General features: G+C 35.3%; 1 protein-coding gene across 1 annotated transcript in view; it reads left to right on the forward strand.

Moving 5' to 3' along the window:
• The first annotated feature begins 2,869 nt into the window (after positions 1-2,869).
• Positions 2,870-17,448, forward strand: part of LOC148956909 (uncharacterized) — a 55,642-nt gene continuing 41,063 nt past the window's right edge. The window contains exons 1-3 of the mRNA XM_089092620.1: positions 2,870-3,145; positions 8,013-8,197; positions 14,704-14,902. Of these exons, the coding sequence (XP_088948746.1) occupies positions 2,870-3,145; positions 8,013-8,197; positions 14,704-14,902 (660 nt within the window). The remainder of the gene's footprint in view (positions 3,146-8,012; positions 8,198-14,703; positions 14,903-17,448) is intronic.

Raw genomic sequence — 17,448 nt, forward strand, 5'->3', positions numbered from 1 at the left:
ATAGGGTGAATCAGGGAAAGTCCGACAGTGGGGTAAGTCCGATACCGACATTCAATTTGTCTATGGTCCATTGTATCTGTGGGAGGCTTTAATATTTTCTTACATATTAGTAGCAGTAGGCAACAGTGCCATCAACTTCTGGCAGAGTTAGCACGCCTTCTGTTCAGAGGGTTTTGAAGATTTTTGGACAGCGTTTTCTTAGGAACACAGGCAACTGACTTTACCTTAACTTATGCAGATTATAAAGTAAGAGAGATAGAGAATTTGTTTTTCATTTCTTAGAAACTAGAAGACCAGGAGCATCTTCTTGATTTTTTAAAACAAGCTAATGTTATTAGTTGAACAGATAAGAGGGGTGTCGGTCTTACCCCCGATAAAACCCATCTGGGGAAAGTCTAACATGTCGGTCTTACCCCCTATGGGGGAAGTTTGGCTGGGGTGTCGGACTTACCCCATGTTACCAAAGATGGATATTTTAAATGGTAGAACAGATTCTAAGCTTTAGATAATAAAGGTTGAAGCCAGTAACCATCCTTAGATGGCTTTACTAACTTAGTGGAATGTAGTGTTGTGTTGATCATTCATGTATTGCAGTTCTGTGCCTGCTTTCGTTTATCTTTCTCCCCTGTAATTTTTTTTTTTCGTCTTAACCTTTACTTGTGGCCAGCCGTGCAAAAAGTGTAGCAAAATAGAAATGCTACTTGGCATGTATCAAATTTGTTGGCAGATTTTGTCTGAAAATACCCTTTTTACATATAAAATAATTTTTGCTCAAAGAAAAGGTGTCAAAACACAAGTCTTGCTCCGCCGTGCAAAAAGGTGGGATAGCATAGTAGCAATGCTAGTGGACAGTTTTCATGGCCTATTAAAATTTGTTGGCATTTTTTTTTTCAAAAATACCAGTGCTTCCACTATCCCCGAATTTTTGGAGATTCCCCCCAAAATCTGTCTTCTCATAAACATTCTCAAAATTGGTTCCCCAAAAATCCCCTTTCTTTCAGGGTTGCCACACCTAGTAATTTACCACTGAAGACAATCCGCACATAGTAACTATTACTTTCAATTTACTTGAAATAATTTTTTCACTGTTTTTAAAAGTTTATGTCTCAATTATTTACTACACATCCAAACCAGACATAGATTACTGAATTACTGACCTTTCTTCCTATGCTAGTAAAAGTATACTGACCTTTTTATAGTTGTAGGACAGTGATCAATGAATATTAAGAATGCAGTTGGGTGTGTATTATTTTTATAATACCAATATCATTGGAGTGTACAACTCAATCCATAAACTACCAGCAGTAAGCTATATACTGTATACTTGAGACTTTGAATACTATACACCATTAGCAGTATTAGAGTAAATATGAGACAGTACTTTAATATGATTAAATATGATTAAGAAAACTATTGATATTTCTAACCGCAAGCTATACTAAGTTACATGAGTTACTTTTCTGAAAATTTTACCTATAGAAATACTTCTTGCTCAAAGAAAAGCTGTCAAATCACGGATTTTGCTGCTAAAGTGTTGGCAGCTTTTGGAATTCTGCTACTGGCTGTTTTGGAATTTTTTGCACACCTGCTTGTGACAGGTTTTCTAATACATTCATCAATTCATTCATAATTCCCCTTCGAATAAATTCATCCATTCATTCATAATTCCTTTGTCTTTTCTAGATGCCTAGAAATTATGTTCGGAAAACACAACGCGGGGTTGGAGGAACATATGATGCAACTCAGCTACAAAACGCGCTAGCAGAGATATCTTCAAAGAGAATGTCTATGCTACAGGGTTCGAAAGTATTTCAAACACCGCGCACTACCTTGCATGACCATCTTATGAAGAAGACAAAAGTCAAAAAACAGTTTGTGGTGGAGGGAGGAGTCAAGAAATTCCTGCTGAAATAGAAAAGGATATGGCTCAGGGTCTCTGAATACTTTGAAAAGTGGGGCATAGGTCTCAGCAAGCAGGAATTTTTTTACCAAGTCCAAGAATATCTCATCAAGAACAAAGTTCAAACAAGATTTAAGGACAACCGACCTGTTCATGACTGGTGGGTGCGGTTCAAGTGCCAAAACAAAATTTCACTAAAGAAACCAGAAATGTTAGAAAACAAAAGACTTTTGCAGCAATCTGACCCCTTCATAATGTATGGTTTTTATGAGCTGTTATATGAAACTGCCACAGCGATGGATATTCTTGAAAAGCCTCAGTGCTGGTTTAATTTGGATGGGATATCTTTCTGCAGGGATCCTGGAAATACAAAAGTTGCTGGAGCCAAAGGCTCACCAGCCACTCATAGAACAGGTGGTAATGGATGTGAAAATACAACTGCCTTGGTTTGTATCAGTGCAAATGGAGAAAAATTCACACCTTTAATAGTTTTCTCTGCAAAGAATACCGGGACCTCATGGATACCTGTAGATGGAGCTTACCCTGATGCATCTTACTCATCTACCGATAAAGGGTGGATGACGTCTGATCTCCTTATGAACTGGTTTGAATTCCAGTTTCTTCCTCATGTAAAGGGAAAGGCACTTCTCATCTTAGATGGACATGGCAAACATGCTCTTGCAAAACTTGCAAAGCTTTCTCTTGCTCTTGCAAAACTTGCAAACGAAATTAACGTGACAATCCTAAAGCTACCTCCACATGCTTCAACCTCTCGATAAAGTAGTTTTCAAGGGACTGAAAGTGTCTTTTGATCAGAATCTCTCGAAATGGCAGAGGGAGCATCCTGGTAACATTCTGTCAAGGAAGGATTATGTATATCTCTTATCAAAGGTATGGGATACCTATTTCACTCCTAGTCTGATTGAAAAGTCGTTCAAAGCAACTGGAATCTTTGACCTGAGTGTTCCAATGAGAGTAAACCCATCCGTAATTGACCAAACCAAGTTTGAACCTACCAAGTTGAGACGCTATGCACAAATGAAAAAGGAGCAAGAGAAAAATTCAGGCACATCTAAAGTCACAACCACTGTCAACAATGAACTAGAAAAAATTACCTTTTCTGTTACCTTTAGTCCAAGGAAGTTGCTTGGCAACCAATCAAAAACTTTTGAAAAGATTCTTCTTCACTCAATGAAGCGGCCCGACCTACCATCAGTTTCAGGAATAGAAAAACGGAAGAAAATTGCAAGAGAGGCAGAAGTGATAACATCAAAAGAACATCTAGAGGTGCTTAAGAGGGAAGAAAATCTGAAAGCAAAAGGCAAAGGGAAGAAGAAAAGTTGAGATGGGAAGGGTATAAAATCGAAAAAAAAATTTCCTAAGAGGGAAGCCAATAGAGATACGGGTGATAGCGAATCAAACATCAGCCTTGAACTTGGCTCTGATGAGGATGATCAGAGTATTCAAAATACTAATCCAGAAAGTGACAGCAATGACAAGGAGACACCCAGTAAGCAAAAGATTGTTCCCAAGCTAAATGAGCACTATGCAGTCAGATACAATGCAAGGAATGACTAACAAGGTTACATCGGAAGGGTTCTAGACTTTCCTGATGAGGGAAAAGTTAAGCTCAAGTTTCTTCACTGCTTGAGCCTTGCCACCTACTCTTTCAATTGTCCAAAGAAAGACGATTTCGATACTGTAGATGACAAATACATTAAGCAGGACTAGTAAACTTAGTGGGAAAACCAGACCATTTGAAATAGCCCAAATCCGTCAGGTTAATGTATCGTACAAGGCAGTTACTAGCAAGCGTCAGTAGATCTTTGTTTTATGCCCATACACGTGAGCTACAACATATATGAGTAACTTTTTGTATCTGGAGTCAAACCATATTTTGTGTGATATGTTTTTCTTTTTTAAAATACAAGCAATCATTTATATTCAGTGATTTGTGCACCTCGGCTATGATTCTTGTAATGTTTATCTATTGGGTAAGTCTGACACTGTCGGAGTTACCCCACAGCAGCAGAAAAAAGTATGCTCTGGCCTTTTGATGCCAGTCAGTTTGACATAAAAATTGTTTGCTTATGGACTTATAGTGATTCCTTGATGCCCTTTAAGATGGTGAAGTCATATTATTTTTGACATATTTTTGAAAAAAGCTAGTAGGATATGTTGCACTTCCCCCAAAACTGGGGTAAGTCCAACATAGCAGACTGCACCAATTTTGAGACCTGGTGATGGGCTACAAGCAAAGTATATGGGAAAATCAGAAAGTGAATAATATGGGAAACTGTTGTAAAAAAAAGGTTGATAGAAGATGATATGAGATACTCATAAAAAAAAATCTTGAGAGTCAATTTAACAAAAAAAAACATGTTAAGGTGTCGGACTTTCCCCGATTCACCCTACAGCAGAAAAAAGCAATTTCTTTAAACGTCATGCGAAGCTTGATATCAAGCCATCAGTGTACGGAAAATCATATTTAGATCGTTCTTCTTTTAGCAAATTACAATTTCTTGCATTTTAAGTAAAGCTACTAAGTGTATGTTTCCACTATTTGTGACTTACAATTTTTCGAATGAGGTTACTTGTTTGTATTCTGGTCTGAATTTGGTTTACAGCACGCGCATCGTCTATGTTCCATTTTGCTTCTTGAAAATCCTTCTAAGGGAAAGGGTATGTATCTGTGCTTTAGACCTATCAAAAGCACTGAATAGCGTGATGCCATAAAGCCTGCTCACAATGGGGTTTTACTAATGGAGATCTAAGTAGCTCGAGTTTGAGCCAATCTGAATTTTTGGAAAACCTTCCAGCCAACCAGAAAAATTCTGTGAGAACGCTGATTGTCTGAATTAGCGCCAGCTCAATCTCGTTATTAGTAAAATCTCATTGCGAATAGCTTTCTTCTTTTCTCTCTGATAATGGTATCAATCTTTGGTTATAATGCTTCTTAATTATCGGGTATTCAAATTATTTTCTTCGGTTGAAATCAGCACAAACTGTGGTTATGCAAGTGAAAAGGACTGAATGGAATCTGAATTTTACAATAATTACGAACATAATATGTAGAATGATTAGTGACAAAAGATGCTCTAGTTTTAAGGGCCACAGGAACATAACCGAGTAATTGGAGAAAAACAAGACCCACATGAAACAATATAAAGTAAATTCAAATCAAACAACAGCTTATTAATAAAATTATTGTATACAAGATAAGTCCCTTGCTTTATCATGTACCCTAGGGGGTGGTATCAGAAGGGAAGGAATTGTTAACATCCATGTAGTGGGGCATCAAAAGTTGATGTTTTTGTTTTAGAATCGATCTAGGAAAACTATACTTGTGCTTTGTAAGAATTCCAGGTTTCCCAGATATCTTCATTTTAATTTGACTTATATTATGCCCGAAGAGGAGATTGTCATCAAGCGAAATACCCAGGAAACGAATATAACGGTCTCTAGATCTACTGAGAGAACCCCTTGAAAGACAAATTTCCGAAAGTTGGGTCAAGCCGGAGGAATTTGCAAGAAAATCGAAGACCAAGTAAAGACCTAGCATCATTTAGTGCCTGGCAATTGGCATCGAACCAAAGAATTATATTCTCAAATAATAAAAGCAACTTGATACGGATCTCAGGCTCCATACATAACAGTAGTGCCAAGGGTATTGTCGCCAGTCAGGGCAACTAGAATGTTTTCAGTTGATGGAGATCTTCATTTGTGGGCATTGGAAGATTCGGGTTGACATAGACGACAACAAAATGTTTGTTTTTTTGTTCATAGCCGTAAAAATAAGATCGTTAACTTAAATTAAGAACAGAACTGACCCTAAAATAACCCTTCTAGATAATTAAGAATCAACCAAGCACTAGCCTTCCGTCTTATACCGTAATAATATAATTTAAAGAGTAGGATTTGGCGGGCACTGAATCAATAGCTTTTCGGACAACCTAAAATATAGCGACAGGAATCAAACCTGAATCGAAAGCCTAATGTAGACTATTCGAAAGAGTAGGAAGCATGCTCAGTCGGTTATTTTGCTTGGAAGCCGACATGAAAATCATGAAAAAAGTCCTTTACTTCTAAAAAGGAAAGTGACGGAAAAGCATAGTCTTTTTCAAAAAATTTCTAAATACAGATAATCAAGATATCGGTTGATAATTTGCTGGATCATTCCTAAGTCCACCTTTATATAAGGTAATCGCTCGAGCTTGTTTAAGTGAACAGGGAAAATCTCCATTCTTAAGAGATAGATTAAACGTCTTGTGAAGGGATAAGAGATGAATGACGGAAGAATGAATTTCACCACCTTGTTGGGTATACAATCAGGACCAGAAGACGCTGAACCTTTTAACTGACTGACAAGTCTATTTGTCTCAACGTCAGTAACAAGCTCCAGGGCCATGAATTTCAAGCAAGTCGGTCCTAGTTACCATTTGAAATTAGGCTTGGAAGGACTTGAGCTTCCTGAAGAAGCAATTGTTTCCCCCATATTTGCTAAATAGAAGGTAAATGCTTCTTGAACATTAATTTTACCTCGAGCTACTGAGCCATCAACCATCAAACTTTGAGGGAAATAAGAAGGTGGAGACAAAGGCTGGAGCACAGTGTTAATCACTTGCCGAGTTTTCCAAATTTTCTTTCTTTAATTCGAAAATTCTTAAAAATAATAAACGCGTTTAACCTTCTGAATCAAAGGGATTTATAAATATTCGTATAGTTTTGAAACATTCAAGACGAGCAGCAGCTGCACTTGTCGATGACTTTGTTGACTTATAAGATTTCCAGTGGTTGTTTTTTCTTCTCCAGCTTCTGGGGAGTTCTGGGGGTATCCATGGACTCAAGGGAAAAAACCTTTCAGATCGGAACCACAAGTTGATGTACTAGATACATTGACAATAGAAGTGTTGACAGATACATAAAAAGAATCTAACTGTGAACAAAAATCCATGTCTCTGTCAAATATACCCCATAGCGTCTTTGCTAACCGGAATCTAAGAAGGGTTGGGTCATCTTGACCACATTAAAAGGCGGCCAAGTTCAAAGTAGTGTCTTCTAACTCACCATCTTCTTAGCACTAAATACAGAAAAAATCAGGAAAATAGCCCAATGGATCATTTACTAGCACAAAATTTTGTACCAAATTAAGAGAGGAGAAATGCTATTTATAAAGGATGTCATGGTCGTAATTACACGTGTTATAATGCAAGCTGTTAATGGAGTTCCAACTCTGAGCAGAGATGATAGAAAATCTGCCACCACTGAAGATGCAATATCAAATAAATTAAGGTTGATACGACTAGGGATTTTTTTTCCTCTTGGGGGTGATGAATCTCAAACCAGTGGCTTTAGAATCTAAAGAGTAGAATTATTTGAATAAAAATTTTTAGGCCATAGTGCATTTTTTTGACAAAAAGAAAAGGCTTTACTTCAGTAAAATTTCACTTCCTGGCACTTCATGTCAAGAAACAATTCTGATACAACTGAGGCCCACATGCTATTGAATTAATTTGGGACTAAGCTAATCCCTGCAAACAAAATGAACTGGAAGGGAAGCAATTAGTCCATACAAAAGGAATTGTGAAGATATACCGTTTGCGCAGCATTTTAAGGGTTATACAGCATTTCGTAGTTATCCACCAACTATTAGGGTTTCCCTGTGAAGAGGAGGTGCATGAAGCAGAGACTGGGTGTGGCAAGAGTCTATCATCTCCTCTCTACTCATGGAAATATTTTGATTATGAATTAGAATATTGCAAGCATATGGTTATCTGCACAGAAGTAAAAGGAGTGTGGTGAATCTGTTAGGCACAGAACTTGTCGATGAACCCCCTTTCAAGACTGAACTTTCCGATGGACCCACTATGTCCTATTTACCGCTTTCCAAACATTGTCGCGAAAAGCATATTGGGTGAAGTTAAAGTAAAGGAAAGAAGATGTGGGAGACGCCTCCCCCCAATATTTAGGTTAAGCTTGATTGTGTTATTTAGAAGAGTATAGGAAAATCTAAATGATGAAAAAATTGATTAGCTAAATGAAAAGAGTGACACCAGCACTTAAAGCAAATAGAAGTTGTCCTGTAACTGTAATGTCCTGTAATTAATTATAGGTTGGAACGTACGAAATAAGTGCTCATCGTGTGGTTCTGGCATGTGCTAGCCCCTACCTTTTCGACTTGTTCGATGCGGATATTCGCTACCATAAAAATGATGAGAAAGTCATAAAATACAAACTTACTGACGGTTTTGACAAAGAATCTCTTGAAACTGTTATTCAGTATGCCTACACTGGAAGGTAAGTTATAAAATCCTAATCCTATAAAATCCATTAATTTCACATTAACTTCAGAAGCTACTTCAAGTTTAAATCCACCAGGTTAGGCTGTGAAGTAAACAATGGCTTATTACGCTTATAGGGGATAAATATTTATACGTTTATGTTGTATAAAACCTCTTTCACTCTAATCACTTGAAAAAAAGTTTCTGAGAAAGAAGTTGTTTAAAGAAAAGTAAAGAGCCATTTTAAATTTAAGACGAGCGGAAATAAAGTCCTTGAATAATTCAAACTTAAAACAACCAGTACTTACTGTCAAAGAATAAATAAAACCCAAAAACGAATAGAAATCGAATAACTTATCATATCACACACAAAAATAACAGATTTATTGAGAGCTATATGTATTTTTGTGTGCTTTAATCTTTTAAAACACTGACAAAAAATACCTAATAAATCACTACAATAATCAGATAACTGGAAAGAACTCATGAAAAGAAACTGATTGTTCAGTGTATAATCATTTTAATACCTGGAAATCTCAGGAGTTCAAGATTTTACCTAACTATATTTTTTGTTCAATGTTAAAAATATGTATATGTTTTTAGAACTTTTACTTTAGAAAGTCTTTAGAATGTTTACGAGTAGGGGAAAGGGGAGGGTCGGTAGTAGCCAAACTCCTGTTTGAAGCATTTTTTTTTATTTCAAGTTGAATTGAGTATACCTTTTACTTTTTAATCGTTTTGGGATTTATTTATTCATCTATATCAGTACCTGTTATTGTTATGTTTGAACTGATTATATTTATTTGAACGTTCGTTAATTTTGAGTTTCCTTCATTTTTTCTGATAGTAATTTCTCATTGTTTTAAGTTTGATTTATCATAGGACTTTATTTCTGCTCATCGTAAGTTTAATATGGCTTCTTATTTTTCTTTGAAAAACTTATTTTCGGAAAGTTTTCTTTTCAATTAATTCAGTTTTATTTTGATTGCCAATGTTTTTTAATGCCTAACATAGTGAATATTTCTCCAGTTTTTCAGTTTTCTGGCTTAACAATTGATATATCCGATTCTAATTTAAATTCTTAAGTTGTATATGGTGATCTGAGCATTAGTCTTTGATTGTATTCAGTATTATTTTTGCATAGGTTTTGTTCAATTTGAATTCAAGGTTTGGAACGGTTCTATGAACTACGATCGTGATTAAATAGTATTTTATACATAGTTCACTTGAAAATTCTTCATGGGAGAATGTTCAAAATATTATATATTGAATGATCATTAAATATGAGAATGAAAATAAGTCACAGACATCACTCAGCTTTATTTATTTGTGACTCTTTAAACTTGCACTTTTATTTGCACTTAGACGTGAGTATTTGCTGGCTGTGACGTGGAATACATATCCTTCTGATAACCTGGTTGCACATAATGTATTTTCGTTTTCAACATCTTTTTCAACATTTCCTGGAAGTTCAAACTTAATGTCCTCCTCGTTTTTGAGATTTCACATCTTTGACAACATGGATGCAAATAGTTTCTTTTGAAGTATTTCTACATCCCCCATAGCATTCTCTGAAAGTTTAAACTAAATACCCTAAGTCTTTCTTGAGATATTGCTGATTCGCACTGCACTTAGTGTCTTTTCATCAGCTTCTACATCCCCCCTCAACATTCTCTTGAAGTTTTTACTTACTATCCTTTTCTCGTCCTTAGACATTGTGCACTCTATATTTTGATTTAGTTCATCTCCCCCGACAAGCCTTAAAGTTCCAACTAAAGAAAATTAGCCCTTGCTAAAATATTGCGGATATGCCTCTGACAACATGGATGCACTATGCCCTTTTGACAAGCACGATGTACTTTAACCAGTGTCGCACTTTCCTTAATCTTCAAGGACCATTCATTCGATATGATAACCCCTGAAAAAAAAACACATATCCATGATCTTTCTTCGTACAAAAAATAAAAAATTCTACATTTCTGTAGATAGGAGCTTGAAACTTCTACTGTAGGGTTATCTGAGATGCTAAATCTGATGGTGTGATTTTCCATTAAGATCACTTGACTTTGGGGGTGTTTCCCAATTTTTTCAAAAATCAGTTAAATTTTCTCTGGCTCTTGGGTTTTCATAAGTAACATTAAACTCAATGGATCTTATATATTTGAAGTGAGTATAAAAAGTTGACGATTTTGATGTATTAGTTCATATTAATTCTGTATTTCTTAGAGTTTCGGTTACCATTGGGCCGAGTCACTCCTTACTTACAGTTTGTTGTCATGAACTGTTTGGTAAAATTTTAGATGGTTAGGTCATAATTTACGGTCGAAGGAGAACAAGCTTGTAAAACTTTGATTATTGAGTAATCCACCGGATGCCAAATGAATAGCTGGATAACTTTACTAAGCTGGAAAGATGCGATGAGAATTAAATTTAAAGGAAGTGAAAACTTTGTCGGAGGATATAAAAAATGAATTATCCTTCAAAGTGGATTGGCGGAGGAGCGTGTGAGCTCTATCGGCCTTAGGTGGATTGCTACTGTGAAAAATCCACAGTAGTTGGTGGTAGAGTTACCCTAATAAATTTGAGATACTAAACTCATCCTGTTTGTCAAAAAGGCGTGTCCGCAATATCTTAGGAATGGTTGTGGGTATGAATTTGAAACTTTCGGGGAACGTTAAGGGAGATGTTGAACTAAAGCAAAGACACTATGAGCATCCAGGCTGTCTTTAGGGCGTATCTACAACATCAAAGGAATGGATAAAGGTATTAAGTTACAACTTTCAGTACCTGTTGAGGAGGGTTTTGTACTAAATGAAATGACACTAGATGCCTCCATATTTTCAAAACGGCGTAGCTCCATTATCTCAGAAGCAGCAAAGGATTTCAATTTGAAGATTTCAGGGAGTGTTGAACTAAATCAAAAGACGCTATATGCATCCACGTTAAGAAAAGTACAAGACTGCAGTATATCTCAGAAAGTGTGACATTAAAAATTTCAGGGAATGTTGAGGAGATCTCAAAACTAAACTTAAAGACATTATTGGTGTCCAGATTGTCAAAAGAGGATGTTGAAATGAATGAAAAGACTATATGCATTCAGGTTGTCAAAAGTGCGCATGTGCAATAACTGAGGAAAGGCTAAGAATATGAATGTGAAACTTCAAGGATATGTTCATGGGGTTTAAAAATAATTAAAAGACACTCGAAGCCTAGACAACTAAATTAAAGGCACATCATCTCCATCAACATATCTCAAAAGCGAACTAAATCAGAAGACAATCCGTGCTTCTGGGTTATCAATAGGGTGTATCTGAAATTTAAGGAACAACTAAGTGTATTAATTTACAACCTTTTGGGAATGCTGAGGGGGATGTTGTACCAATTCCTAAATTGCATTCAGTTTTTCAAAATGGAAAACAAAATTTAATTAAATGTTTTCTTCTTTATAACGCTAATGAATCGAAAATTTCTGACACTTTTAAGAATAAATATTTTACCTCCTGGTCTACATTCATTTGTACTTTTGCAGTAATATTGGTCATTATGGTGATTTTCTTTTCTTTTTGATGTTATGATAAGCATAAAAGCATACAGCTCGAAATTAAAATTATTCTTAGGGAAGCGCGCAAATAACGTTTTAGTGTTTAGAATGCTCGGATGCGTTAGAATTAATTATTTATTGTAATCCCTGCTTGTTTTGGGTTTATTTATTTGTTGATAGTGATTTAAGCATGAATTATTGTTTGATTTTATTTCTAATAGTCTTTGGTTTAATGTAGCTCTTTACTTTTATTTGAAAACGTTCTTTGTTGAAAAGTTTTTTTTTTCAGTTAATGTCATGCTGAAGAAAACGAATAACCAAAGAAATAGACTAATCCTAAAAACCATTTAAAAGAGACATAGTTCATAAAAATGACCAAAAAAAAGTCCCTATGATGGCGCATTGGGTTTATCAGTTTGGTAATACGGGATTAGAGTCCCTTATAAAATATATAACTATATGACTAAATATAATATATATATATATATATATATATATATATATATATATATATATATATATATATATATATATATATATATATATATATATATATATATATATATATATATATATATATATATATATATATATATATATATATATATATATATATAGTATATGATAAATATATATAACTAAAAATATGCGGCACCAAAAATGATTATTTATTATCACGATTCAACGTGGTCACACTGACAAAAACGTGATACTACCTAGATTCTTCATAATTTTGTAACAGCCAAAGGAAAAATCGTGGTTTTCAGGGTTAAAAAGACCTAAGGTGGGTTCAGGGGACAAAGAATATTTTTATTTTCTTGCCCTAGGTCCTTTTGGGCTATATTTTAATAGAAACCAGCTTCGTTCATTCCTAGCCATCGTTCAAATTAGCCAAAGACCTTTTTCAAAGGTGTATTTTGAAACTGAAAGAAAAAAAAGAAGAAAGACTTAAACTGAGCAAATATTTTTAAAAATAAACAATAAAAAACCATTTGGGATTTTGTAGACTTTGGGCGAGAATGAATATGTCTTGGCACCGTTAGGAGTATAGATTAACTTCAAGTATTGGGAATTGCAATTCTTCTTACTATAGCTCCGTTTTCAAACCACCCACATCCAACACGGAGTTCGACCCTGGTTGTGCAGTTCATCGTTTTGAGTGTCGTATTCAACACTGGTTTGGGTCTTTTCAGAACCCATGTTCAACCATGCTATTCTGGCGTTTTACAATTTTGAAGAACTCGTGTTCGAGACACTTGGAACTCGTAAGATTAAAACGCTTTATAGTTTGACTGGGTTAAACACGGAGAAACTGAAAACGGTTTTTGTCAAACCCACTCAAAACGTCCTTCAAACCCGATGCCTGAAAACACAACTTATGACATTAATAATTGAATTTCTTGTGTTTATGTTTAAGTTTATTAGTTTTTAATTGAAATACTCTAATGTGGTAATTGTCTACTACTAATTTCTTTCGTTACTAGCTGTTGATAATACGGGATGTGAGAACAATGAGCTGCCAAATCCTGTTATTCTTGAGTCTTGGTTCATGGCTTTTTGGTTTCTATAACAACGTAATTTTATCTTAAGTTTGTGTGATACTGTAGATTATGTATCAGTTTCCTGATACAGTAGTTTCCTGATACTACCATGAGTGGTGAAAGACTGTTGAGAGCCTTTTTTGTTATTTTTCTCTTAGCTACTTAGCCACTCTCGTTTCCCAAAACTATTCTTTTTTCTGTGGGTTAGGTTTTATCATTAAAGGAGTAGTTTTGGAAAATATAACGAATATAAGTAATTTCAGTTATCTTTATTTGTGCTTATTGTATATATTTGTCTTTCATAGACAGAGCAGTGAAAAATTTCGTTCCGTTTTATGTTTGATTTTTGCTCTTTATTTCCAAAAAAAAGTTTTTCATTATTTTAACATAAAACCTTTCAAAGATTTTGTAGTTGTGGAACTGATGAAGTCGTGCTTTCTTAGACTCGTACATCACTAACGAGTTAGGATAGTAGACTGCACGGCTTTTGTTTTTACCTCAAGTCCAATCTGCTTGACCCCACTTTGGGCATGACCTCAAACTCGAACTCTGGACTCACTCTTCTGAAACTTTATTAATTTACAATACTATATATTCTCCAAATTATTTGATGATTTTTTTTTTAAATTCGTCTATTTATTTACCCTATCCTCTTAAAATGAATTTCTTCAAATTTGTTTTTACAAAACATGAAAATAAGCTATTTGATGGGTGGCAGCTGACCCATACTTAAGAAAACCCCCTCAGTCCAGAGTTTAGACCCAACCCTCCTAATAAATTGACCCCAACCTGCATAAATTTTATAACCAAACTTTAAGAATCCGCTGCCTGAAATTCGAAATTAGACCTTGTAATCTATTCCTTGTTTTTAATTATATTTCCCTCGCTCAGTTTAGTGTAAACTTTTTCTTTTCTTTCTATTTGGCTTGGTGGCCCTTATCCCATTTCCCTCCAAAATTTTTTTTTGCGTTTGATTTTTGAACTTTGGTTTTGAAAAAGGGTATTCATTGTAGCCTTAACTTTTGCTCCTGTTTTTGTTTTTTATGGTTAAGCTCTATATTGAGTAGTATTGAGCTCTATATTGAGTATCCATTCCTATAAACAGAAAGAAATAAGATAGATTATTGTAATTTCTGTTTTGATTTTTACTTCTAATTAGTATTTGCATCTTGATTTGCACATTAGCGTGGAGACGCAAATTCGCCAAGTGAAAAGCAGGTCATCCCCGAGTGATGTGTCCCCGGCGATGTCGTAAGAAAATATTTAAGAGAAATTAGCAGTTCTTTAGAGGGTATAAAGAGGGAGGTTTTGAATACAATGGGATGGAGGTGGAGCGTGTATAGATTTGTTGGCCTTGGGTGGCTTGGGGCTGCAGCGATTTGTTAGTAGTAGTCTTGACTTCGGATTTATTGCCCATGCTATATTTATTTTTGCTTTTAGGTTGGACGTTCCTCTCTCAAGAGTCAAATCAGTTTATCTTACCGCTTCACGACTAAAAATGGAGAGAATCGTAAATCTCTGTGCTCATTTTCTAGTAGACAATTTAGACCCAATAACTGCTTTGGAAATAAGGTCGCTACCTGGGATTACAAAGCATGAAAAGCTTGTTGAAAAAGTGGACAAGTATCTTGCAGCAGAGGTGAGTCGAAGAACAATGGGAAACAAAAGATGGCAAATATGTTTTCCTGTCTCAGATTCATACTATCACTGAGTTAAATAAAAAAAATATGATTTTTGTCAACTGAAAGTGAGGAGCAACATTAAAACTTAAAACGAACAGAAATTCTTATGCATGTGAGGAGGCTAGCTTATCTTCAACTTCCAGTTCGATCTGTCAAAGTTTTTTTTTTTAAAGCTTCATAGTCTAATTCAACGACCCTTGTTTTTCAGCAGCTGTTCTTAAAGAATTGAGGCTAAAAGTCAAACTTCGGAGCAAAAAATTGAGGAGAGGGCAGTCCCTTTCGTATACGGAATAAATTCAATTAATTTTGATTTTTCCTACTCCTTGCTTTCAGTTAAAAAAGTATGTTTTTTAAAACCCAATTTCTGATCGTTTGTCAAATCATACGTATGCCTAACCAAGATATTATACGGGGTACAGGCCCCGTAAACCACACCATCAGTTTCTTGCTGTGATATTGTATTGTAATTCAAATTTTGTGCAAAATTTGAATGTTTAGTGAAAATGGTTGACGAACAGTACTTCTGTTTAATAAGTCCTTGATAATATTCTAATAGAAATTTGGGTGAATGGAGGTGGGTATTATTGTTCATATGAATGGAAATTCTGCGTCATCTTTTACCTTTTATGTGACCGAAGTCAGTGCGGCCTCTACAATGCGGCTCTCTGATGCTGAAACACATTATATACATATCTTTAAATACCTCAAAAGATTGTATATAAATAGAAAAAGAAAAATATTGGCATCGCTAAAAGCGAAAATCCTGTAGCACTTGCTACCCCCCCCCCCCTTCAAAAAAATACCTGGGTTCTGATGCTCTGCCTCGCCTTTTCCTACTCTGTACTCACCATCGCAATCTAGTACCAATAATAAGACCAAAAATGTTCCCGGGAATTAAGAGTGATTAAAAATGAGTTTTCAATCCCCATGCTTCCCCAGAACTCATTCTGTATTTATCTGAAAGCTTGATGAGAGTTAGGATATTTGGAAATTAAAATGTACTTTTTGAAGCGTCCCCCGCCCCTGCGGACAAAATGACCCTCCATCCCTCATTCATAATAGCTAGTACAAATTCACTTATCCCTGTATATAATTTTATGAAATATAAGTGTTCACTTTAGTTAAACAAAGCTTTGAAATAAATATCAGAATTTTTTGTGAAATAAGAAGGGGGGTATCATCCCTCACGGAGATTAATTCCTAACACCCTCCTTCCCATATCTCTTTTATGTTCTTCTGAAGGCTCATTGAGAGTTAGACATTTTGAGGATTGAAATGCGCTTTTCCTGGCATCTGCCTCCCCCTCCCCCTTCTGCCTAAACAATAACTCGATGCTCCTCCTCCATAATATCTGATGCGTAATTATACAGTGATAAATATAATTTCATTGTGCATTACGGTATTGCCTCCTTTGCAATTAGGCGGCTTAATGTATAGTTTCTAGATTCTTTTAAATTGATTGGCTATCTTGGAATTTTGAATCTGTAGAAACTTGTTCCTCTTTGGGGTGAAATTGTAGCTTGCTCCCACAAAGTGACAGAAATTGCCACTCCTTTGTGCAATTTTCTGGGTGATTTATAAAGGGCACTAGAGTTTCTAATTTCTGTTCGAAGGAGTCTCTTCCTGATCTTCTGGGACCATCAGTTCGAAGCGATTACCCCTGGAGAAGAAATAACAAATAAATACCCATCTCTGATCTTTCTTTTGGGGGCGAAAATTGCGAATTCGATATTTTATGTACACAGGAGCTTTTAACCTCTATATTAAGGTTATCTGATATGCTGAATCAAATGGTGTGGTTTTCATTAACATCGTTTTCTTTTTCGGGGGCGTTTCATTTTTTTTTAGAAAATCAGGCTAATTTTCTCAGACTCGTAGCTTTTGATGGGTAATATTAACTTTAGAGTTTGATATATTTGGAATCGGCTCGAAAAGTCAATTCTTTGGATGTCCTAATCGCCATGAAAATTCCGTTTTTTAGTTTCCGTCACTATTCGTATGATTCACTTATATGCAGTTCGTTACACGAACTGCTTGATTCACCAACTCTTTTTTCTTTTAAATATAAAGAAAGACTATATGATACAGCTGGGCCTATTTCTGAGATGCGACTTCGTTTGGAAATACATGAAAAAAAAAATGATATGCATGTCAAGGGTGGATATCCTTTTTGATATCCTTCCTTAATAGAATCCTAGATTATGACCCAGTTTGTAGGTTTGGTGTTACTGGAAAAAAAATGTTCCCCAGTTTTGAAATACGAGGACCATTTAGGACAGGAACGTGACCATATATTTTCAAAAGGTGTTTGCAATTTATTTGAGAGGTATTATTGTTCCTGTGAAAGTTGTAACAATTTTTCTGAGAGTATTTGTCTTAAGAAAATGAATATAAATGAATTGGATCGTGAGAATAATGAGAAACACTAATTTATTTCATTTTGCTGTTTAAGTGTTTCGCAATCTACTTGAAATTGCGCCTCGATATAATTGCTACGAGCAAA

This window comes from Artemia sp. Qi Xiang Cuo, chromosome 1, assembly GCF_049724085.1.
Source record: "Artemia sp. Qi Xiang Cuo chromosome 1, ASM4972408v1, whole genome shotgun sequence".
Taxonomy (NCBI): Eukaryota; Metazoa; Arthropoda; class Branchiopoda; order Anostraca; family Artemiidae; genus Artemia; species Artemia sp. Qi Xiang Cuo.